The sequence below is a fragment of the Dermacentor andersoni genome, chromosome 5, assembly GCF_023375885.2.
Source record: "Dermacentor andersoni chromosome 5, qqDerAnde1_hic_scaffold, whole genome shotgun sequence".
Classification (NCBI taxonomy): domain Eukaryota; kingdom Metazoa; phylum Arthropoda; class Arachnida; order Ixodida; family Ixodidae; genus Dermacentor; species Dermacentor andersoni.
Window position 1 is genome coordinate 109,165,106 of NC_092818.1, and position 24,275 is coordinate 109,189,380.

Genomic DNA, 24,275 nt, shown 5'->3' on the forward strand with positions numbered 1-24,275 from the left:
ACAATGTCCACCATAGAGACTGTTTATCCCAATTTTAATATTAAGCATGGCTGACAGAAAAAATAAATTGCGTTTTGTAGCCTTCCCCATTTCTCTCCATTTTTTCTTTATGTGTCTTTACTTCTTCCAGGAATGTGGGAAATGCCAGAGTGAGGATTCAGCTGTGGGACACAGCCGGCCAAGAAAGATTCAGAGCAATGGTAAAGTTTACTGTTTTCTTTTTGTCTTACAAAATCGGGTCTGACACGCAATGGCTTCAATTTGTTATATGAACTGCATAGTAGCATTGGTACCATACCAGTGACCAATTGCTTCAGGTCAACTCTTTGAAGCAAAGCGGTTAGCATGAAAATCACTCTTTTCTATCTGTTCCATGGGGATATATTTTCTTCCCTTGTTGGTAATCTGTCCTATCTATTTTTAAACCATATTGTTCTTCACTGCAGAGAGTATTAAAAGGGCACTAAAGAGGAACACTTTATCAGTTTAACCTGATGACATATTCCTTCAAAACTCTGTATTTGTTAATTTTTGCAGCAATAGGTCGATTATTAGAAGGGAAAGAGAGAAAGGTCCAATTACTATATTTTTTTAATTTCTTGCTTAAAGGCACACTAAAGTAAAATGTCAAGTGAACTTGAAAGATTAGGTTTCTGTAATAACAAGGTTGTAACTCGTTATAGAAACAGAGCTTTTGTAAAGATCACGAAGAAAATGGAAAATCAAAGCGGCACCACCTGTTGTGAACTGTGGTACCTCTGCTGTGACATCAGCACTGGCTGATTCACACAGAGCACCACAGAGATAGGTCGTGTGTCTGTTATGTGATCTCGTTCATTTTGGCACAAGCGGTTCAGATTGAGCTGCAGTGCAGGATCTTTGATGCAATTTTTCTACACAACAAAGTGGTATATTTGCACACAGAAAATGATGGTAGACTTCTAGGTGAATAATATACTGATCTAGCTCGACTATTATTTTTTTTAGTGTCACTTTAAACCTGAGCACCAGTACATCAATTTTATGTGAAGGATTGTAAGGCACCTTTATTTATTTTTGGGCCGTTGTGAGTGTAATATATTTTGATGCTTGCCAAATGTAGTCTTTGGCTTCCGTAGAATGCAGTGTGCTAGGTCCGAGCAGACGTCATTAAAATTAAAAAGGAAAGCTGATGCAGCAACTTCAAAGCAGCGTAGCCACTCATCTTTAGTTTTCACATATTTTCTGGCTTATCAAGTCTCCTGTCACAGTAAAAGAAGCTTTTCTCTTCCCTCTTTCTCTCTCTCCCTCACTTTCTTCTTTAATTATACGTGTAGTCTACTGATAGAGCTCAAATACTTTTTCTGTTTGGTTTTCCTTTAACTTCGTAGCTTTGCAGTGATGCTTTTGATAAGAACAAATTTTGCTACCTTAATAATGACCCTCGATTTTCTCATACATCTGAGTGTCAAGGTAGTGTAGAAGGTGCTGAAAGAATAATGACCATTGTGAGTAGCAGGAACACGCAGGGGTTGCCTTGTTGCTCGCTGTTTGAAGAACAAGAAATACCTGTTAGGGGGCCGAGTTTTACAGAGAATTCAGGGAGCCAGGCCAGCATGACAGTTACATGTGTTGACCACCTCAAACCTTTTGGTCCCTGTCAGAGGAAGCCTTAATCAGAGGTCACAATCATAAGACACCTATTGTCAATGAATACAATACAAGGAAAACATAGAGCATATTACTTGTTCTTTTTCTTTAATTTAAATGTAAAAATGATTAAGTAGTAAGCAGCTAAAGTGGAAAAAATAACTTGCTGCAGGTTAGATAGGAACCTACGTCTTCGCATTACATGCACGATGCCCTTACTAATTGAGCTACCCTGAGCTGTTTTCCCATCCATTTTTTGGGGCATTATGTGTGTGCTAGATCTAGCCCTGGAAGTGTTAGCCTGCTCGTTAACTCATGGCTATAGCGGTAGATGTAGAATTTCCTGCCTACAAGTCGTGTAGCATGAGAACTTCAGAGGCAGGCGGCTGGCCAATTGAACTGTCATATACCACCTGAAGGCTGCCAGAGTCAATACATCCACTATGCGATAAACAAGAAGAAGGGGAACCGAGGGGCCCAATTTTTGTTAGTCACAAATTTATAAATGGGATCTGCAGTTGTGTGAAATTTAGTAATGATAAAGTAATGGGTAATGAAAGTGGCACCTTTGGTAGAAAGTACATTCTGCATCCGCCGCCATTACCATGAGTTATGGCACTGGCTAACACTCCCTGTTCTAGATATAGGACACACATAGAAGCCAAGAATGTGAGTGGGAAAGCAATGCTGCGGTACCTCAATTGGTAAGAGTACCGCACGCGTAATGCGACGATAGGAATTCTGACCCCACCAGTGGCAAGTTATTCTTTTGTCTACTTTCATTTTCCTTTACTTTATCATTTCTACATTTCAGTTAGTAAAAACAAAAACAGGAAAGTTACCCATGTTATCCTTGATTTCATTGTCTGTTGGCTTTATATGATTTTGACTAACAATAATCGGGACCTTCAGCTGCCTTTCTTTCTCGTTCTTAATCAGTGGTGTTCTCCTAGCCTCTCTTACCATTCTTCTTTCTTTTCTTTTTTTTTTTCATTGGCATTCAGTTTTCTCGTGGAAACAGACTTCTGTACATGAAATAGCTTAAGAATAAATCCACCTGCAGTTCCGCGTGAACCCAGAGTACAATGAGGGGTAGCTGTAGCACCTTATAATAGCTGACTGCTGACCACATGTACCTTAAACACGTGACCATCCTATAATGACTTTGTGAGCATTATGTTTGAAACTTGTGACAGTATTACACATGTACACTGGCCTGGATGACTGATTTTAATTAAGGTCATCCCCTGATGTTGTGAATCAAGGAACAGACCATGACAGCCATTTCTGTGAAAGATAAGCCAATCTATTTGAAAGCCTTTATAGCGTAGCGTAATGTCAGTGGACGAAATTAATGTTCACATGTCTGTGACACCTTCCATTCACAGTTGCACTAAATATAATCTCTAGAGCCTAATCGCTGATGGCATGTTTTATGCTTAAAAGTGGAACGCCTACTTGGCATGCTGCCACACGATATCATATTCCTAGCAACACGAAACTAGATACAAAAGGAAGTTCATATTGTCACGTGGTGGTGACGTTAAGAACACAGTGGCAATACTGTGAAAGGCAAAACTAGATTTTATTGGGCGAACCTGTGCCCACAAAACAGGCTACACTTATAGCACAACGAAAGCGGCGAACACAGTCGGCGATCGTCGAAAATCTGATCAGCGGGTCAAGCGCGTCTGCTTTTATACAGCAGTCATCGAATGTTCCAGACTAAACGTTGGGACCCGCATGCCTTCTACAAAGTTCTACACCATTCGTGTCAAGCGATTAAATCAGATAACACAAGGTTCGGCGACAACAGACAGACCTTGTAGGGTCCGAAATAGCGTCGCAATAGTTTCTCACTCAGTCCTCGTCGGCGTATCGGGGTCCAGACCCAAACACGGTCGCCAGGCTGGTACTCGACGAAGCGTCGTCGGAGGTTGTAGTGTCGGCTGTCGGTCCTCTGCTGGCTCTTGATTCGCAGGCGGGCAAGCTGTCGGGCTTCTTCGTCGCGCTGGAGATAGCTAGCGACGTCAACATTCTCTTCGTCAGTTACGTGCGGCAGCATGGCGTCAAGCGTCGTCGTCGGGTTCCTGCCGTAGACCAGCTTGAACGGCGTGATCTGTGTTGTTTCTTGCACCGCCGTGTTGTACGCAAAGGTTACGTACGGCAGGACCACGTCCCACGTCTTGTGTTCGACGTCGACGTACATTGCTAGCATTGATAACATTACTAGCATTGCGACACGTTTTGTCCTCGGGCTTCGGGCTTGGATCGCGGATTTGCGGGGGCGTTCGGTACATGAACGCACTAGCACCTCCACCAGATGTCACGTGGTGGTGACGTTAAGAACACAGTGGCAATACTGTGAAAGGCAAAACTAGATTTTATTGGGCGAACCTGTGCCCACAAAACAGGCTACACTTATAGCACAACGAAAGCGGCGAACACAGTCGGCGATCGTCGAAAATCTGATCAGCGGGTCAAGCGCGTCGGCTTTTATACAGCAGTCATCGAATGTTCCAGACTAAACGTTGGGACCCGCATGCCTTCTACAAAGTTCTACACCATTCGTGTCAAGCGATTAAATCAGATAACACAAGGTTCGGCGACAACAGACAGCGGATAGAAGCAACGATAACTTTCCAGAAACTTCGGATACATGCAGGCGCGTCCCGCGCTGTGTGATAACATTTGTTAGGCGGCAAAACGTGTCACCCGATAAAGACAAGTACACGTGTCAATATCAGATATATTGCTCAATGCTTTGAAATATGCAGCAGGAAATGCACACATCCTGATTTCTTTTTCTTTCGTTCATAAAGCCACTTTCATGTTTCCTGTTCATTTATTTTTATAATGCCTAGCCTGACTGAGGCATGCCACTATCTAAAACACACAACACCGTTTTTAACATTTTACCAGTGTTCCTTATGCTACAGAATGCCGTAGGAGAAGACAGCGTGCTGCATGCATCCTCAGTTTGTTTTGTTCCTTGCCCTTTTCAAGATTTCTGAAATGTGTTTTCATGACACGTCATTTCACATGAACTTATCTGAGCTAAATGACATCGGTTGTGGACAAAGAATCTATGACTACACCCGCTCTTTCCTGACTTCTCACATCGCGACAATAGGCATCGGCACTACGCGCTCAGACCCTTTTCCCATGCCCAATAGAGGTACACCGCAATGGGCAATACTCTCCCCCCTTCTTTTCAATATCGACATGAGACGCTTAGCCAAAGCACTCAACGTCATACCCGGGCTGGGGTACGCTTTATATGCAGACGATATTACCCTATGTGCAACCAGCGGCTCGTTAGGACAAAAAGAACAAATCCTGCAAGAAGCAGCAACCATTGTTGAAACCTTCGCTCGGAGCAGCGGAATGAGCTGCACTCCCGATAAATCAGAATTTATCAGGATCCGAGGTCGAGGTCATCAAACTCACGAGCCGGTCAACCTCTTTCTAGGAGACAGCCAGATAAGGGAGGTCCAGAAAATGCGAGTCCTTGGACTGTGGCTGCAAAGCAACAAACGAGTACACCACACCATTAAAACCCTTAGGACTACGGTGAAACAGATCTCCCGTATGATTTGTAGAGTAACTTATCACCGAAAAGGTTTCAAGGAAACAGAAACGATCCAGCTCGTTCAGGCTTTTGTGCTAAGTTGTCTCACATATAGCCTCCCTTTCCAGGACGCCACGAAAACAGAACTAAAGGCCCTAGATGCGTTGATCAGAACGTCGTACGAAGCGGCTCTCGGCCTACCACAGGGAACCTCTACTGAATGCCTGCTGGCCCTCAGGATTCACAATAACTACTAGGAGCTATGGGCAGCGATGCTCATATCTCAACGGGAGAGGCTTAGCTTAATCTCCTCTGGCAGAAAATTGCTTTGCCGCATAGGTTACCCTACTCGTCCACAGTATGCGGGAGAAGAACTTGAATCTCTGCCCAAAGTCCTTCATGAAAGGATCATAGTAGCCCAAATCCCTAAGAACATGAGTCCGAAATACCACCGGGGTCGTAGAAGTGCTCGAGCTCAAAAGTTCATGCGGCAATTCGGCGGAAACCCGGATACAGTCTACACAGATGTCGCTCGATGTGGTGCTTACAAGTACGCCCTCGCAGGAGCAGCCCTCGCCCTCGCAGGAGCAGCCGCAGGTCAAGGGCTTGTGACTTGCGCCACGGCTAGAGTTGCATCTGTGAATACCGCAGAAGCTTCAGCCATCGCGCTAGCTAATAAAACTAAGGACGCTCTGGGACAGTCGTCGATAACTCTTACAGATTCCAAAGTCGCATGTAGACTCTTCCTCACCGGGAGGCTACCACACAGCACCACTCACCTATTAGGATCCAACATAATGCAGAAACACATGATCATCTGGTGCCCGAGTCACGCAGGACTCGAGGGCAATGAGAGAGCGGACAGCGCAGCTCGTGCTTTTGTCAACCGAGCGGCTGACCACTCTGACGAAAACCCTTCTTACCACGAGACATCCTTAAGCACCAACGGCGCGAGCGAAAAAAGTACAGTCCACCACACCCTGACCTCTCCAGGCGGGACTCTTATGACTGGCGCCGAATACAGACGCACACATTTCCAAAGCTTTATTTGAAACATGCCATTTACCCAACGCTGTACAGCGTTCGCTATCCTTGGTGCGAAGGCTGGCCAACTCTCACCCACATTACGTGGGATTGCCAGTACAGGCCACCCAAAATTAATACACCAAAAATAGCCAGCAAACTTTCCGGAAGGGAGCAGTGGGAGACTTGGCTTGCCAGCGAGGATCGGGAGATGCAACTAGCACTCCTTGACCAGGAACGGCGGACCGCTCAAGCCAGTGGGGCCCTGGACTAGGGGCTCCACCCACTCGCTTTCTGCATTTTTTTTTTTTTTTAATAAATGTTTTCATATATGTGTCACTGCTAGTGCAACATTGCCTGCATAATGAATGAATATCAGCTGTAATGACTGTCATCATTTGCTGTTTAAACTCTGCCATTTGGAGATCAGTGGTGTTTACTGCTTAAAGCAGTCTGCCAGGTTTTCCTTCACGAAATGAGTAATTTGTAGTGTATGTGACATTGCAGACTTGCTGTGTGTTTCTTTATTAACTTTAATCGGTATGTCTGCATTGAAGCCAAAAGGATTTGCTTTTTGGGGTTTGCAGTTTGGTTTTGTTATCATTCAGATTTAGCTCAGAAATTGCGGTAATGCATTTTTTATTATTTTCCTAACTAATTTGGAAGACTGCTGGAAAAACATCAACTTTGGTGAGAGGACATATTGGTGTCAGTATCTGTGTACCGAGCTCGCCCTACAAGTAAGCCATGTACTGAGCTGGTAAAAAAAGAGATGTGCCCTCGCCTTCATTACCAGTGAAGAATGTGAGCAAGAGAACCAGTGCTGGATACATTAGCATAGTAAATGTACTGTAATGTGTAGTTTCTATGCAAAGTATATGCACTAGAGGAACCATTGATAAAATAAAAATATTTTTTTTATAATTTTCAAAATAAATTCAGAGATTATTGTGGACAAAAGTCTGCACATTGTGTTAGTTAACATTGCAGCCAGTACAATCCTCTTCTTTTTTTTTCTTTCAATGCTGCAGGCACCTTTATACTACAGGAAAGCCAATGCTGCCATTCTTGCGTACGACATAACCTCTCCCAGCAGCTATGAAGCAATGAAGCAGTGGGTTAATGGTGAGAGTCTGCCTTTCAAGTCCATTATCTTGAATGATATGTTGAAATCACTTCAGGGTGGCCTTTAAGAAAGCCTGTAGTGTGTGTAGAGTAATTAGTAAATTGTTTATTTAATAAAAAGAAAGCTGCCTGCAGCAGCTCAACATGTTAAAAGGACAATGAAGACCAATTTTATTTGGCTGAAGAAGACTTGCTATGAGCATTGAAAATGAAGTCGAGAGTTTCTCAAACATTGCACCTAAACTACACCGTTGGTACTTTAGTATGATGCAATGGACTTCAAAGTATTTTCATTTATTTCCACACAGAGTCATTTCCACACAGAAAAGTTCTTGAAACTAGTTAGGTTGAATCCTTGGCTTTTTTAGAATGCTATGTAATCCTTAGTTACTGATATAACTAGTCCTGGGAAGACAGTGTCCAAATCTCATGGCACTATAAAAAGGTAATGCAGGAACTTCACGCCATTTTTTTTTTCTTTTTCTTGTTCTTGCTTACCAAGATTCTGCTCACTGTAAGACTGACGTTTCTGTTAGTGCAGACGTGTAATTCAACAACCTTTCTTTACTTAACATTACTCTCTTGTGTCACATTAAGGAGCATGACATAATCTAAATATAGGTTGGAAATTGATGACATTGAATATTTCATTTTACCCCTGATGACATGTCTAGCATAAGTAAGCATTAGTTGTGCATTTAGGATATACCAGCATAACATAAACTCATGAATTGCACTTTATGTGCAACTGGGAACATACTACATGCTCAAAGAAAATGTGCGCACCTTGACAAAGGAATATTCTGACTTTGGTATAACAACGCATGTGTCACAAGTCCATGCACTGTTAGTGCTCTGAGTTTACTCCAGTTCCCATAGTGGTATGGAAGCTTACCAGCGTTCACCAGTGTTACCAAACATTTGTAGGTCGTCACCAAACATTTGTAGGTTGTGATCACGTCATCGCTGCCATATAGTTGTCATGCATTCGTTGTCACACCACCGTCGTAGTCGTTCCATTGTCAGCTTTCCCGCTTACTTATCTGACACTGGTCATGCCATTGTTATCCCATTGTCCTCAACAGTCGTCACCATGCACACATTCTCATACCATTGCCATGATTGCATCACAGCTGTTCAATAGTCCTCATTCTAATTTCGTCATCTGACTCTTGTCATGCCGTCGTCCTCACGCCATCGTTATCACACAACGATCATCATACCATTGTCAAGCCATCGTCGTCATGCTGTCATCTTACCATCGTCATCACTTCAGTAATGTCATCCCATTGTCATGCCATCATTGTCACAATGCCTTCGTCATTTCATCGTCGTCAATCCTTCATCATACAATCTGGATTATGTCACTATTGTCATTTCATCATCATTGCGTCGTAATTAGACAGTCGCTATCATGCATTCATTGCGAGACCATAGATAGTCTTCATGTCGTCATGGTCATGACGTCATAATTAAGACATTGTCATCATCCCGTTGTCCTCATACTGTTGTCATACATTCGTTGTCACACCATCATCGGGATGCCATCATGGTCATTCCATTGTTGTCATGCCGTCATTTTACCGTCATCACTTCAGTAACGTCATCCCTTTGTCATTGTATCGTCATCAATCCTTCTCTGTCATTCTATTGTAATCATGCTGTTGTCATCCAATCGTGATTATACCACCATTGTCATGCCATCGTCGTTGTGCCATTCTCATCATTGCAGCTTCTTCATCCGATTGTAGTCATATTCAGTAACGTCATCCCTTCGTCATTGTATCGTCATCAATCCTTCTCCGTCATTCTATTGTAATCATGCTGTTGTCATCCAATCGTCATTATACCACCATTGTCATGCCATCGTCGTCGTGCCATTCTCATCATTGCAGCGTCCTCATCCAATTGTTGTTATAACGTCTTTGTTGTCATCCCATTGTCCTCATGTGATCATTATACCACTGTTATCATTTAAGAATCGTCATCTCATTGTCATGCCGTTATCATCATACCGCCTTTGTCGTTCCATCAACTTAGTTTCTTTTTTGTCATTTCATCGGCATCACAGCGTCAGCGTCATGCAGTTATTTATGCCACCATGCTCATGGGTGACGTTGGCAAGCAAATGACGTCGCAATGTGGGACAAAACCTGAGTATGTCGGAAATAGCCGAAGCAACAGAATACTCAGCATGACCGCTAAATATGTTAAATAAACATGACTTCAGAAATGCAGCATGTTGCAGCATTACTCGAATCCTAATCGCATTACCGTCGACAGTTGGCGAGAGATGAGTTCTGATATAATTTTTGCTTCTGCTTCTGTAGCTCAAATAGGTGAGTCATCTCACGTCGACTTGCTGCTACCTCCATGGCATGCAAGGCAGTACAGTTCTAGTGGGCTAGGCATTCCCACTCCTGATCTCAAGCTCGCTGTATTGCTTGGGAGTCTGAGGTTCCTGCTTTCACCATGGCAATCCACGATACTGTGGCTGCAATAGGTTGGCTTGCTGGTTGATTTGCCTTTGTGGATGGCTCACACCCACTATGTGGGTTGGTTTCCGTTGCCCGTAATGTACAGAACGCAAGACTATTTGGGGGGCCCTAGGGAACCGTGACCTTGTGGCAGGGCTTTGCACCATTGTGACTGAACTATTCTCTCTCACTGGTGGAAGTGCACACTTCTGCCCATTAAATCAGCTCCTGCCAGGCTGTCGAGGACTGCTGCGAATGGTGCCACCGGCACAAAACTGAGCAACATGGTGTCGCATGCTCTCTCTCACTCACCTCTCTCCTAGCAGGCTGCATGAAACTGAGAAAGAAGCTAAGAAAAGCTAATGCTTCAAAATGATAGTCGTAATATAAAGAAACAGGAAGACAGCATTGTGATTATAGAGCAAATGGGATTATCCAATGTTCTAGTTTACATCAAGAGATAAGAATGGAGCTGAGCAGGCCATGTAAGGCATAGTGCAGATAACCAACGATCTATTAAAGTTTCAGAATGAGTGCCAAGGGAAGGGAAGTGCAGTCAAGGACAGCAGAAAATTAGGCAGTATGATGAAATTAGGAATTTGCAGGCACAACTTGGGATCAGCTAGCGAAAGTCAGGAGTAATCGTAGATGGCTGTAAGAGGCCTTGATCCTGCAGCGGCCATAACTAGGACGATGGTGATGATGAAGCTTCAACAGTTACCACACAAAACTTGGGATATGAGATGTGATGTTTCACGAACACACTAATTACTGTGGCCTTTAGGTGCACCAGAGTAGCTGCCAAAGAATTACTGACAGTGCGTTTTACAAGGATGTAAAAGCTACGTAACGAGAAAGTCTCTAAAGGCCCCCATTTCTGGGGATGCATCCCTACATTTGGTAACTCTACACCTTCATCAGTCAGTGTTGCAATTTGCACCAGGAGCAAATGAGAATCAGGTAGAGCAGGTGACAGGAAGGGTTGAATTAGGGTAATGCCAGTCAGTTTTTCCCAAACACATAGGGGGCTGGACCCTCCCGCGTTTAACTGTGTGTGGCTTTGCCGTGTCTGGGGAAAAGGGGATCCTGGGGGTTGAGCCAATGCCGAGTGTTTGGACGCTTTAGCTCTTTCGTTACCACCCCTATTCAGATCGATCACCAGTGATCTGTGCTCTAGATCGCTGATTTTGACGTGTTGGAGCCATTTCTTATGCACTTAAGAGGAAGCTTTAGCTCGGGCCCAACTCCGACGTGACCTATTCAAATACATGTAAAACGCAGAAACAGTTTTCTGAGATAACCCTTGGACCGATTTTAATGAAATTTGTTGCATTTGAGAGATAATGGTAAATTCTAGTGACTGTTGGAAGCATAATTTCGATTTAGGGCCGGAATTTCGTTAAAAGAATTTTTGAAAATACGAAAGTTCGAAAAAAATAGAGGCACGAAATTTACAAATTAACAGCTCTACATCAAGTACACATATCGCCGTTCTGTAAATGGCTTCCATTAGAGCATTCAAAGCAGACAAATTCAATATGTCAATTTATATCTTACATGAATTTATGTTGTGTACAAGGGTTCTGCAAAAGCTGCATTTCCATATTACAAAATTTTTTTAGATTCATGTGTGACATATCAATTTTGTCTGCTTTAGATGTGTTATTAGATGCAATTCACACAATTGTGATGTCATTTTTCATTGCCGAGTTACAGAGTTGTAAATTTGATAGTTTAGTATCATGAAAATTTTCGGTTCTTGCCAATTTTTAATAAAAGATTGACTACCTAAGTCGAAAATTCACATAAACAGTCACTAGATTTTGAGTTTTTCTTTTAAATGCAACAAACCTCATCAAATTTAGTGCTGTGGTTGCAGAGAAAAACAAATTCTCCTTTTACATGTGATTAGATTTTCGAATTTAGAATTTTCGCGCTCCGGCGATGATGTGATTTTGACGGACCTTTTTGCGAACTAGTGTGCGTATGTTGTAGCGAAAAAAAGCGTCGCTGTCACTTTCTGCCATGCTCGAGAAATAAGCATGCCGCTCATGATTACATCGCACTAGCATCAAAATTTTGTTATTAAATGAGACCCAGCAAGTTAAGAACTAAATTATGTCGCTAGCTTTGCTGTCCAACAGTGCTCAGCAGTGATAATTAACCGAAAATGACGCCAGCTGTTCACTAGTGAGCTTTGGTTTGGAGTCCGAGTCGTTTTATTCTGCCAAAGTGTATTTCTGAAGGTCCGCCGCATGTCCAGCATGTGGACCTGGCATTTTCAACCAGTTTCCAAGAGTTTTGCTTTCACTTCTCTTGAAAATCCCCGCAAGGGGTGCTGCCAGTGTCACTGCGCAGTTATCGAAACTCGCTCCCATGGCATCGTCCCGTGCGACTGCGTCACGAGAAAAGCGTCATGCTCGAAACTATGCTGCACCTACACTTCAATTTAGTGATGAGGACTCGAGTTATGATTCTGAGGTTGACAGTAAAGCAGATTCGAGCACTCACGGCAACTATGTTTTGAGTCAGCATGGGACATCCGCAGCTGTTCACCAGCAAGTTTCCTTTACGGCCTTGAGCAGTCTCCTTCCTTGTGCGCGCTTACCTGCCGATCTTTTTTTCACGACCTGAGAGCTGTACTGATTATCTTCAGGGTGCATATTTCGGCTCTTTATGATGTGCTGGCATCGGCAGCAAAGAAACTTGCGTTCCCGCCAAGAAGGCCTCCCGTAGCACATCTCGGCCTAGCACTACGGATCAGCGCAAGACACTTTACAATGGCGTGGGATTTCTTTCTATTCTTCTCCTCTGCAGAGGTGATAAAGGCAATCTGCAAAAATGCAAACAGTTGTGCTTGGATACATAATCTTGTAGTTGCCCAGCTACGCTGAAAGCGATCAGTCCTGGAAAAGGTGCATGACTCCAGATGAAGTGGTGCAGTACGTTCCTTAGACTTCTCATTGAACCATCCTCAGAAGACGCCGAAAAGGCGGAACCATGTTACTAGGACCAGAAAGTTGAACAAAAAGCCTATATTTTGTGGGAAAATTGTGGAGTACATCTATGCTTCCCAAAATCCAGGAAGTGCTTCACCGCATGGCATGAGCGATGAACTGGTCATTGTCTCTTTCTTGTATTCGAAGAATGGCGGTGTATTGAGCATTTATTTTTTCCGACACTATTCATGGGTTACTTATCTTTGAATTGTATATGCTGAATTTCCTTTGATATTAATGTTTTTGTCGATATCATGTTCTTATTGTCGTTTTTATCAACTGGCAGCAAAAATAGCGCTTTCAAGAATTTTTATGTTTTACCTAATGAATCTTTTTGTTTGGCAACGTATGTGTTTGAAAAGAGCATTTCATTATGCACAATATACTATGCTGCAATGTGTGCTGGAATATTATTCGTAGTGGTAAATTATTTTTTTTCTGAGACCTATAAAAAAATGACCATTTTTTCGCGGTAACGAAACCGTTAAAGCCCCTCTGCATAGGCAACACACTCCTTTAATTTTCTACAAAGTTTCATGAAAATGGCTCGGGTGTACAACACCAATTACTATACGAAGTAGTGGCTGAGAGGTGAAATCCCAGTAGGGTGCGACGAGGTATTCAGGTTGTGCACGCTTGACAACGAACGATTGCACACCGTTTCGTTATTTTCTCTCGAAGCTGTTGGATTGTCAGCTGAAGCATGTCGCAGCTGACAAAGAAATGCCCAAGTTTTTGACGCTAGAAAAGCAGGCTTGAGTTATCGCCCAGGCTGAAGCTTGAAAGAAAAAATCAGTCATCACGGAAGAACTTAGAATTCCGGCAAGCTCTCTTTCAACAATATTGAAGAGCGAAAATGCTACAGCCAGAGCGCTAGCTTTAGAGATGTCAGCGAAGCACAAGAAAGGGACTCAGCCAGTGCACGAGGCCTTGGACAAGGCAGTTTACACCTGGTTCATGGAGACTCAGGTCAAGAAAATCACCCTTAGTGTTGCAAAAAGCACTGGATTTTGCCTGCATGCTAGGAATAGATGACATGAAGGTCAGCGTAGGTTGTCTGAACAGATTCAAGTCACTTCACAACATAATCAGCAATGTTTTGTGTGCTAAAGCCGCTTCGCCGGATAGCGACGGCGCTACTGCATGGATGTCAGCCAGCCTTGCAGGCATCCTGAAAGACTATGTGCCATCGGATACTTATAATGCTGATGAGGCCGGGCTCTTCTCTGAGATGCTGCCCACCACGACCTTGGATTTTAAGAGGCTGCGCTGCCACAGAGGCAAGCACAGTAAGAAGAGAATAACCATGGTCCTGTGCGCTAATATGGACGGTTCGGACAAGCAGCCACTTTTGGTCTTTGGAAGAAGTGCCAAACCGTGGCTTCAAAGGAAATCGGAGCCTTCCTGGGAAGTATGTAGCTAACACTCGGGCGTGAATGACCCAGGCTATTTTCAGAGAGTGGGTCGAAGCCTTCGACCGAGACATGGGCAGGCAAGGCCGAAAGGTTTGTCTACTTTTATGCAATTGTTCCGCCCACGTCATAGAGGACGCCGAGCTGGAAAATGCGCAGTTAAAGTTTTTCTCACTGAACTGCACCTCTATCATTCAACCCCTCGACCAAGGGGTCATTCAAAGTGTCAAGCAGGCCAACTGTGAGCGCTTTATTCAAAGGCTGCTTCTGAACACGCAGTTGGGGCGCGAAACAAAAGTGAACCTCTTTACAGTGCTCCAAATGATCACTCCTTCCTGGTGCACAACGAGAAGTGCCATAATCTTCAACTGCTTCCAGCATGCTGGGTTCACTGCACAGGCTGCCGAGACTTCGGATGGAGAACGAAGGTAGTGATGGAGACGGGTCGCCGTCTGATGGAGTCACAGCTGCATGCGCAGCCCTGCAGGAAAGTGAAGATGTGCCCGCCAATGTACATTCCAATGAGTACATCCACGTTGACTTGTGCATGGTGGTGCGCGAAGAATTCACAAACTAAGAAATTCTGAATTGCATCCAGGAAGACTGTGTTTCATCGGACGAAGATGTAACAGCTGCGCAACGCGAGCGCAGACCACCGACTACATCTTAGGTCATGGACGCATTGGATACCATCAGGCGTATAGAGTCCCAGGACAACGTTGAGACAATGGCTCTGTGGCGGCATGCGAGAGTCGCGTTGTGCTATCGCTTGGCAAGAAGCGCAAGCAAGCTAAGCTGACCGACTTTTGGAATTAAATCTTGCTTTTTGCGTCAGCAAGTCACTGTCGCCTATGTATTTGATAATATCACGACAACGAATTTCCGTGACAATGAAATTTTTTTGCTTGCCCTGTCAATTTCATTGTAGCGCGATTCAGCTGTACCATTTCTTCCTTCTACATACCACCTTATCATAGGCTCCATAGAACAGAGTTGAGAGATTAATAGATGCCCTGCCAGAACTTTACATACTGGTTGGTGATTTCACAGCACACGATACAATTTGGGGATATTCTCGATCCGATGGAAGAGGCCGAATAATATAGAACAAATCATTTTTTTTTTTTTTTTCAGGCGTCTGTGTGCTAAATAGGAAAGAACCAACATTTTACAGCCTTGCACATAATACATACAGCTCCATAGACTTAAGCATAGCATCCCCGACATTGGTACTCTTTTTAGAATGGAATGTTGTTATGGTCCCTTATGGCAGTGATCATTTTCCTGTCTGCTTTAACACTATGAAAGAACATGATCCTCCCCCACACACACCTCAATGGAAAATACCATCTGCAGAGCAGGAACAATTTAAGTAAATGGCATGTATGCCTCAATATGCTCTTCACAATTTTAGTATAAACAATGTTGTTGCTTATTTTACCACTTTTATCATTGATGGCGCATTAGAGTGCATCCCATAAAGAAATTGGGCATTGAAAAAAAGGTGCACGCCCTGGTGAAACAAAGATTGCAACAACTTGACTTGGGTGAGTTGGTTACTTTAGATACCTTTAGATTGCGGAAAAGTGTCCATCGGGCAAACCGGACAATGTTTTAATGACAGAGCTAGGCGACATAAAAACAATGTAAAAAATAGGTACGGCAGCCATTTAGCTGCGCATTGCAACAAATGCTCATGTAACCCAATGTTCCATGACACTAGGTTTCTAAAGCACGCAAAGAGTAAAAAAGAAAGAGAAATTGTAGAAGCTTACTACATTACCAAAGCAGGGGATACTAAATGTGTTAGCACAGCATCGCTCAGCCTAACAAAACATGAGATAAATCTTTTAGATAAGCATCTATACTTGTAGGCAGTACACATGCATTTCAACCTTTTGGTTATTGATGTTTTTTGACATGGTATAAAAGCTGTCTGATCTTTCAGTAAATTTTGCAGTTGGCAGTACAGTGCTCATCCTGTTGTGTGTGTTTTCTATTGTTGTCTTCGCCTTCTTCACACTGCTTCAAGTTTTACTAAAGATTGCAGGAACTTGCGTAAGAAACAGAACAAGGCTTGGGGCATGCTACCTAAGTCTCCAATGACTGAGAACCTCGTTAACTTCAAATATTTAAAGTCCCAAGGAAGACGAACACAACGCACTGCTAGAAGAGGCAGCTGGGAGAAGTATGTCTCCAGCATTAATTCCTATACTCAAGAAGGAAAAGTACGGAACAGGCTGACAAAATTAATAGGCCGTCAGCCTTGCCTCTTGCTTTTGGTTGATGGCCAAGGCAACAACATTGAAGATCATGCTAATGCCCTTGGACAACATTTCAATCATGTATCTAGCTCTGAACACTATTCGGAGTCATTCCTTATGCAAAAACAATTAGCAGAAAATAGGTCGCTGAACACGAAGTGTATGAAAATGAACCATGCAGGAGTCCGTTTTAGCATTGCTGAGTTCATAGCCTCCTTAAACAATTGTCAAGGCTCTGCTCTGGGAGCTGATAGAATTATGTACAGGATGATAAGGGATCTTGACTCTGACACTGGAATCGCACCGCTGTCCCTCTTCAACACTATCTGGGCAGCTTCCATTGGTACAGAGCAAAGCTGTTTTAGTACCTATCTTAAAACAAGGTAAAGACCCAACCTCAGTGGAAAGTTACTGCCCAATCACTTAACACAAGGTAAAGATCCAGCCTCAGTGGAAAGTTACTGCCCCATCGCATTAACAACTTGCTTTCGCAAACACTTTGAAAAAATTATAAATCGCAGGTTTCTACACTTCCTTGAATTAAACTGCTCGATCTGTATTGGTATGGTTTTAGAGAAGGCCATTCCATGACAGACCATCTTGTTCAGACAGAAGCAAACATTCGCGACTCTTTCATACCAGACAGTTCTTTCTGTCCATCTTCCTCGACGTAGAAAAAAAAAAAACTATGATACAATGTGGCGGTATGGAATATTGCAAGACATCTCAGAAATTGGTATTCCTGGGAAAAAGCTTAACATAATTTAAGGCTACCTATCAAATCGCACATTCCATGTTAAAATTGGTAATGCTCTATCCAGACAATAGGAAACTGGGGTACCGCAGGGTGCCGTACTCAGCTGTACACTTTTTATCATAAAACTAAACTCCTCGCGTTCATCAGTACCAAAGAGCTTTTCCTATTCTGTATATGTAGATGATGTACAGATCGACTTCAAATCATGTAACCTCGCAATCTGTGAGCAAGACATTCAAATTGGTCTGAACAAAGCGTCTAAATGGGCCATTGAAAATGGTCGTACGCTAAATCCCAATAAAAGCTCCTGTGTTCTATTCACGTGAAAGAGAGGACTAGCCGCAGCTCCCAGTGTAGAGTTATATTGACCCTTTACGCGTAGCAGTTCGTTTTGGAGAAATGAGATGGTGCTTTTGGTGGCACGCCGCACATTGCCTCAGCGAAAGCGCACGAATACGAAACCATTACCTCTTCTGCCCTGCGTCTGTGCAATCAGCTGTCGGAGGAAAGGCAACTGGGTTTTCGCTAACTCACTATGCTCCATTCATGCTGCAAATTATGGAGCGGTGGAGTGAAGACTTGTGCAGTAGTTGGCTGCAAAAATTGTGACTGGTATATTAAGCAATGGAATGATTCTGCATGTCCAAGTTCACGAACCACTGCTATATAAGGACTGCTTGCGTGGCCGGCTCTTCGCGATGCATGGCTTCCTTCGAAGATAAAAACGATTCACTCGCATCCGCCAGCGTTGCAGTGCTAACCTCCAAGGAAAGGACTTCAACCCTGTTGTGTCTGCACGAGTGAGTACCGCTCATTATACACAAGTGGACAAAGGGTGTAGCGCCACTTCTTGGCACATAGTAAGTTTCTTGCACATCATCTACACAAATCCACCCCAACTCACACGCAAACTTGTGCCCACTCTATCGCCAACGTGTCAAGAATAAGTGAAATGGCGCACACTTTAATCAATGCGCCGGAGCATAGGTGACGGCGACTAACCGACAGTGCACTAATGTTCAAAGCTGAACGTTTCCTAGTGGTCCATACAGTAAGCGAGTGACTAGCGATAATATGTATTTGCTGCAAGCTATTACAACATACAGAACATCTACGTTGGAAGCCTTGTGCCCAGCAAAAACAAATCTCCCCCAACTGAGCACACCCGCGAGCGATAAGGCAGAAAATAAATAATCGGATGATGACCGCCCAGGAAACATTACCAAGTCAGAAATGTGGCAAGCCAGTGTTTAAAAATATTTGCTAAATAAAGAACGAAGAGCTAAACACAGTGGCACTGATTCAATTCTTAAGTGGAAAGTTAAAGTATAGCAATAAATCTTTAACCCCAGTTTTATTACGAGCACCGTATGTGCTGCTCGCACCATTTGGACAAAGCATAATGAGCTCCGAATGTCTTTACATGTCCTTTGAAGCTGTAGCCTAAGCTTCACGTGTCGTCCGCCCAGTCACCGGCTATACAATATCCGCCGAAGCTGAGGTTTGTAGAGTCGCACCGGCATCATGTACAGTCGAGCGCGATTTGAAGGTTATCGCGCGAGCGTCAACCTGCCCAGCACTCCAGGCACCTGGCGGCCGGTTTCGGGACAGGAAAAATCATGATTTCGCACTCTTCTCTCCCTCGTTCGCTGTTACATACAACAACCATCACCCCGTGACAAACTCACCGCCCTTTCTCTCTATTCTAAGCTTTCCATTTGTTGCGATAATGTGTGGACTTGGTTACCTCGTATCTTCGCGGGCTTAAGCTAATGTTCTTGGTCACCCATTCTTCCTGGCTCAGCAGCAATGACGTTACATAGGCTAGATACAGCTTCGTAACGTCCAATTTCAGATAATACCGAAGAATACGTCGTGCGCACTACGATCACTGCCTGTTCGCAGAACAAAAAAAAAAAGAAAAAGAAAGAAACTGATAGCCCAGCAGGGAGTGACGGCTGCTGAAGGAACAGCAAAAAGAGTGAGGGAAACAGGCCTGATACCTCCCTCGCCTTGGCAGAGAATTCTGGGCCATGGCGCTGTTGTCGTTCCCGGTCAACGCTCGCGCGATAACCTTCAAATCGCGCTCGACTGTACATCCATTGTAAACACAGAGGCAACTGAGGCAAGCTATGGACGCGTCGCCACATGATCAAACATGGCAGCGCCCCTGGGATCGCCGTGAGAACGGTCAGTAGACAGCCCATACCTGTGAACACATGACGCAGATTTTTTGCCATTATTCTAGACAAAAGAATTAACTTTCATTCTACACCTAAAAGATTTTAAGCACAAGTGCCTAAAAACAATGAATATTTGCTTTGAATGAAGTTCGTCGAGTGTGAGTCATATTTTAAAATAACAAAGAATGCTCTGCAGGTACATATTCAAATTATTTAGTTTCAGTCAAAGTACTCTTGCCAGGAATTTTATACAGATGCCTCAAAGTTGCGTGCCAGTGTGGCATTTTGTATGCAGACGTCACCGATCATTTCAGAATCCAACCTCCCACACCTGGAAACAAGCATCTTCACTGCATAGGCTTATGCAATACTTTCAGCTGTATTGTTTAAACAAATCAAGAAAACAAAGCTACAAAAGGCCATTATGTTTACAAATGTAAAATCTTTAATGTCGCTCCAGAAACACAGAAATGCAGTATTTGGGGAGCTATATTCAGTCCTGTGCACAGCATGTACGTCTGATCAGCTCACCATAGTATGTTGGGTACCTGGGCACAGAGACATCGAAGGCAACACGTTTGTAGATAAAATTGCCACATCCATTGCAATGAATGCTGGCAACTCTTCCATGGGTATTCCTGCCACATAAAGCCAATTTTGGACAAGAAACTTGGAAGCTATTTGGAATGGATGTGGGACACAAAAACTTCCAATAAACTACTACATTTAATCAAACCGAATTTAGTAAATTGGCCATCAATAACAAAAGTATGACATACTGAGGTCATCTTCTGCCATCTTAGAATAGGCCATATGTATGATGCACACTCTTATCTGTCAACTGGTGGCAAACCTCCTATCTGCTGTAAATGTGGCCAGACACTGACTGTCCTCCACGTCTTGTCGGGAAGTGCAAGCGGAAAGGAAAAAAAAAAAATTCCCTCTAGCCTATTGACTGTGTATTCCTCTTCATCCAGCAATATTCCTTGGTACTGACACATTTTCTGAGAGAAAATAAATTTTTTACTTTCTACAAGATGTCAGTTCATTGCAAGTTATAGGCCGAAGAGTTTCGTAGCATGGCCTATCGCCAGGAACTGCTGCTGCAATAGTAGTGTTTTGTAGAGCACGTGCCTCCAGGTCCTCGCACTTGGGGGCCTCGGTGAAGCAGTAGTGCTACTGGCATTTAGACGTTTCAGTATGTTATTCCTTCAACGCATATGTTTTAGTTTCTTCGCACATCTCAGAAGTCATTGCCATTATTTTAATATGTATATATTTTGCTGCTGTTTTTAGGCCACTGTATGGCCACATTGCAATATGTTATGTTACCCTTTCTCATTACCAGCAACAAATGTATGACACCATTGCTTGGTGCTCTTTGGCCATGATTGGTCCTTGCGCTATCAAATCCCACATATCATCATCATCATCCTGCCAGTTTGCAGGCATCTTCAGTGCTAGACTTTTTTATGTAATGAATGCTGTTAAAGGGACACTAAATAAATGTATTTGGTTGAGGAATATAAGCAAATTACTCCTCTGCAATAACAAAATAGCTGCTCTTATAATGAGGAGGTTTGGATAGGAAAAGACTCGCCATTGACTTTGGCGTTATGCTGCTAAGCCCGAGAACGCAGGATCAAATCCCACCCATGGCGGCAACATTTCAGTGGGGGCGAAATGCAAAAACACCTGTGTACTATGCATTGGCTTCATTTTAAAAAATCCTAAGTGGTCAAAATTAATTCAGAATCCCCCACTATGGCGTGCCTCATAATCGTATTGTGGGTTTGGCTCGTAACTCCCCAGAATTCATTTTAAGCCAGGAAAGAAGCAAGAACAAAAGACTGGTGGTGGTACCGCTTTGAAGTTTTCACACCAGCTCATCGTGATGTCATGGATTTTAACAGCCTCTGCTCCCCTCTAGTTCGTTGTCTGTCAGTAAAGGAGGAACAGATTGCATGCTAAAGGACTACATAACAAATTTTGGCAACTTCTGCGTGAGAACAGCCCAAATACGAAAAAATAATTTGAAATTCGTGATATCACAATGATGTACTGGTGCCAAGATTTCAGCGTGAAATTCAAGAAAGAGAACTTTGGCCTTCGTTTTGTGTACCAGTAATCAACCCTTTATGACCAAAGAAATGAAAATAATTATTTAAAAATAATGTTTTTTCAGTCTAAATTGACTTAGTGCTCTTTAACACCCTTTAACGCTACTTCCATTCCATAGTTAACCTGGCTTTACCCTGAATGAAATAAAGTTGTACAACACAATTTTTGTGCCTCACTCAAATTAACTAGAACATCTAGCCACTGAACAAAGACACATGCACGTTGAACTTGAAAGTCATTTGTATTCCAGCACGCTGCTTTGCTAGCATATTGAATACATTTATCTTGATCTGTGGTTTGACAAATTTTTCACTTACCATGTTGCAGTCATTCATGGTGCATGTTATTAGTTTGTAAGTAATATATTATGTTGCAAAATAGAGTTACTTGTGCACTGTGTAATTGTCGCTGTCTTGTGAAGCTTAGTATCTGACAGAGTTCATATGGTTGTGCATTGGTGTGCAAATAACTTGCTAGCTTGTTTGCTGGTTCATGTGGCTTCATGCTTGAGCATAGGATACTGTCAAACCCCGCGATAACGAAAGCCCTTAACAACGAAATTCTCGCATCAACAAAATATTTCTGAGTTCTCGGCAGAGGTATATAGGAGTACATGTATTTCATATTCCTCAACAACGACACATCTTCAACCGGCAGCCCCGCAAGATCGAAAACTTCTGCCCTGGCGGGTTGCGAGTTTTCTTCGCATGGTCTCAACATGACATCGAAAAGTGAAATCCTATTCAAAAATGTGCTAAAAGATGTTTTTTAGTCACTTTAGAAGCTTGCTTGCTGCCACCTGTTGTTGCTTGCTTAGAGGCTAGCTGTAGCGTATAACTCGTTTTTGCTGGCAACCATACAATGCCGCTTGACAGCTGCGACTCTGGCAAAAGCTGCCAGGCGACTTGTTTCATACCCCTCGTTGTCCTCGCCGTGCTTGGCCATTGTGTGCAGCAGTAAGCCTTGCGAAATGCCTCCTCCAGTTAAGAAATGCAAGCTTCTCATGCTCTTAAAAAAATCTCAAATCATCGCGGGAGCTGCAATAGGAAAAAATAAGATGGATATCACTGTCAAGTTCGGGATACCATGCAGCTCCCTGTCGACCATTTTAAAATCCAAAGACATCATCCTGGCAGCACTGGAGAATGGAGCACATATGGAGCACAAGACTGTGGCCGCTCCGGCTTGTGAAGACGTTGGCCAAGCTGGTGTACAAGTGGTTCATGGACAAGCGTGCAAAGAGCATATGACTGTCTGGCAGATTGTTGCAGCAGAAAGGCATCGACATTGCATGCCTTTTGGGGCATGAGGACTTTAAAGCGAGTGCCGGCTGGCTGAGCCGTCTTAAAGCACGACACAACATCACCGCCAAAGTGATTTCTGGAGAATGCACAAGCGTTAACAAGGAAGAAACAGTAAATTGGATGTGAGAGACTCTGGAAGCCATCACGGATGAGTATGACCCTCACGACATATACAACGCCAATGAGACAGGATTGTTTTATGAGATGCTTCTGTTGCGGACGCTAGATTTGAAGGGCCAAAAATGTCACGGTAGCAAGCAGAGCAAGAAACGCATAACAATTCTTCTTTGTGCAAGCATGGGCAGGAGCAGAAAGCCATGGTGTTTTAAGGCACACGGCAGGCTGCCCGTTGAATACATGGCCAACCAAAAATCGTGGATGACACGTGCTATCTTCGCCACCTGGCTGGAAGCCTTCAGCGTGAGCATGCGAAGAGCAGGCAGGTCCGTGTGCTTTTTTTGTGGAGAACTGCACTGCCCATTGTGTTTTACGAACGTCCGACTGGTATTTTTCCCAGCGAACTGCACCTCAGTCCTTCAGCCTCTCTACCAAGCGGTCATCAGAAGCTTGAAGTGTGCCTACCATCAAAGGTTTATTTAGAGGATGCTGCTGAACATTGAGTGCAAACGCACTACGGAGGTGGACCTTTTCATGGCCCTACAAATGGTTGCTGCAACAAATGATGGATGGCAACAAGATGGATGACAACAAAAGCAAGCGTGATCAAAAACTGCTTCGAACACGTGGGCTTTAATAACCATCATGTGTCAGCTGCATTGTCAGAGTCTGAGTGACCAGCAGAAGGTAGAAGTGTGTCAGCTGACGCGGGCGAATTTTCCACACTGAGCAAGGCTTGGGATGCGCTTTGGTGTTTGGACAAAACTTTGCCAGACGGCTTGGGTATACACGGCTTCCTGTCTGTTGACAATGATTTGCTCATCCACGAGGAACTAATGGATGACGCCATAGTCAGCAGCGTGCCCTGCACTGACGACAGCGATGATGGCAATGAAACTGTGACCAAGCAAGCGAGCCCGTGAGATGTGCTCGACGCATGATGACAATGAGGCCATGCAACATATTCTGAGTGGTGAGGATCGAGTGTTAAAAGTTCTCCGAGGCCGTGGACGGCAAACCAAGATTACAAATTTTTTCAATAAAATGTGAGTCTTCTTTTATGTACCTTTTTGTCTGCCTGCTTCATTTTCGCAATAACAAAAAGAAAAGAATTGCTGTTCCCAACGATTTCGTTATTGCAGTGTTCAACTGTAGATACTCTTTTGTAGTGATAAGAGAACCAAACCAAGTGAAACGCGTCGTTGTCCTGTGCTGCGAGTAGAACTTAGACTTGAACAGTTTCACTACTTTTGAAGGGCACTTGGAAGTGTTCCTATTAATGTCAAACCTCAC

General features: G+C 43.5%; 1 protein-coding gene across 2 annotated transcripts in view; it reads left to right on the plus strand.

Moving 5' to 3' along the window:
• Positions 1-24,275, plus strand: part of LOC126531038 (uncharacterized) — a 46,290-nt gene that overhangs the window by 3,030 nt on the left and 18,985 nt on the right. For both annotated transcript variants that reach the window (XM_050178418.3, XM_050178417.3), the window contains exons 3-4: positions 131-200; positions 7,255-7,348. In XM_050178418.3, the coding sequence (XP_050034375.1) occupies positions 131-200; positions 7,255-7,348 (164 nt within the window). The remainder of the gene's footprint in view (positions 1-130; positions 201-7,254; positions 7,349-24,275) is intronic.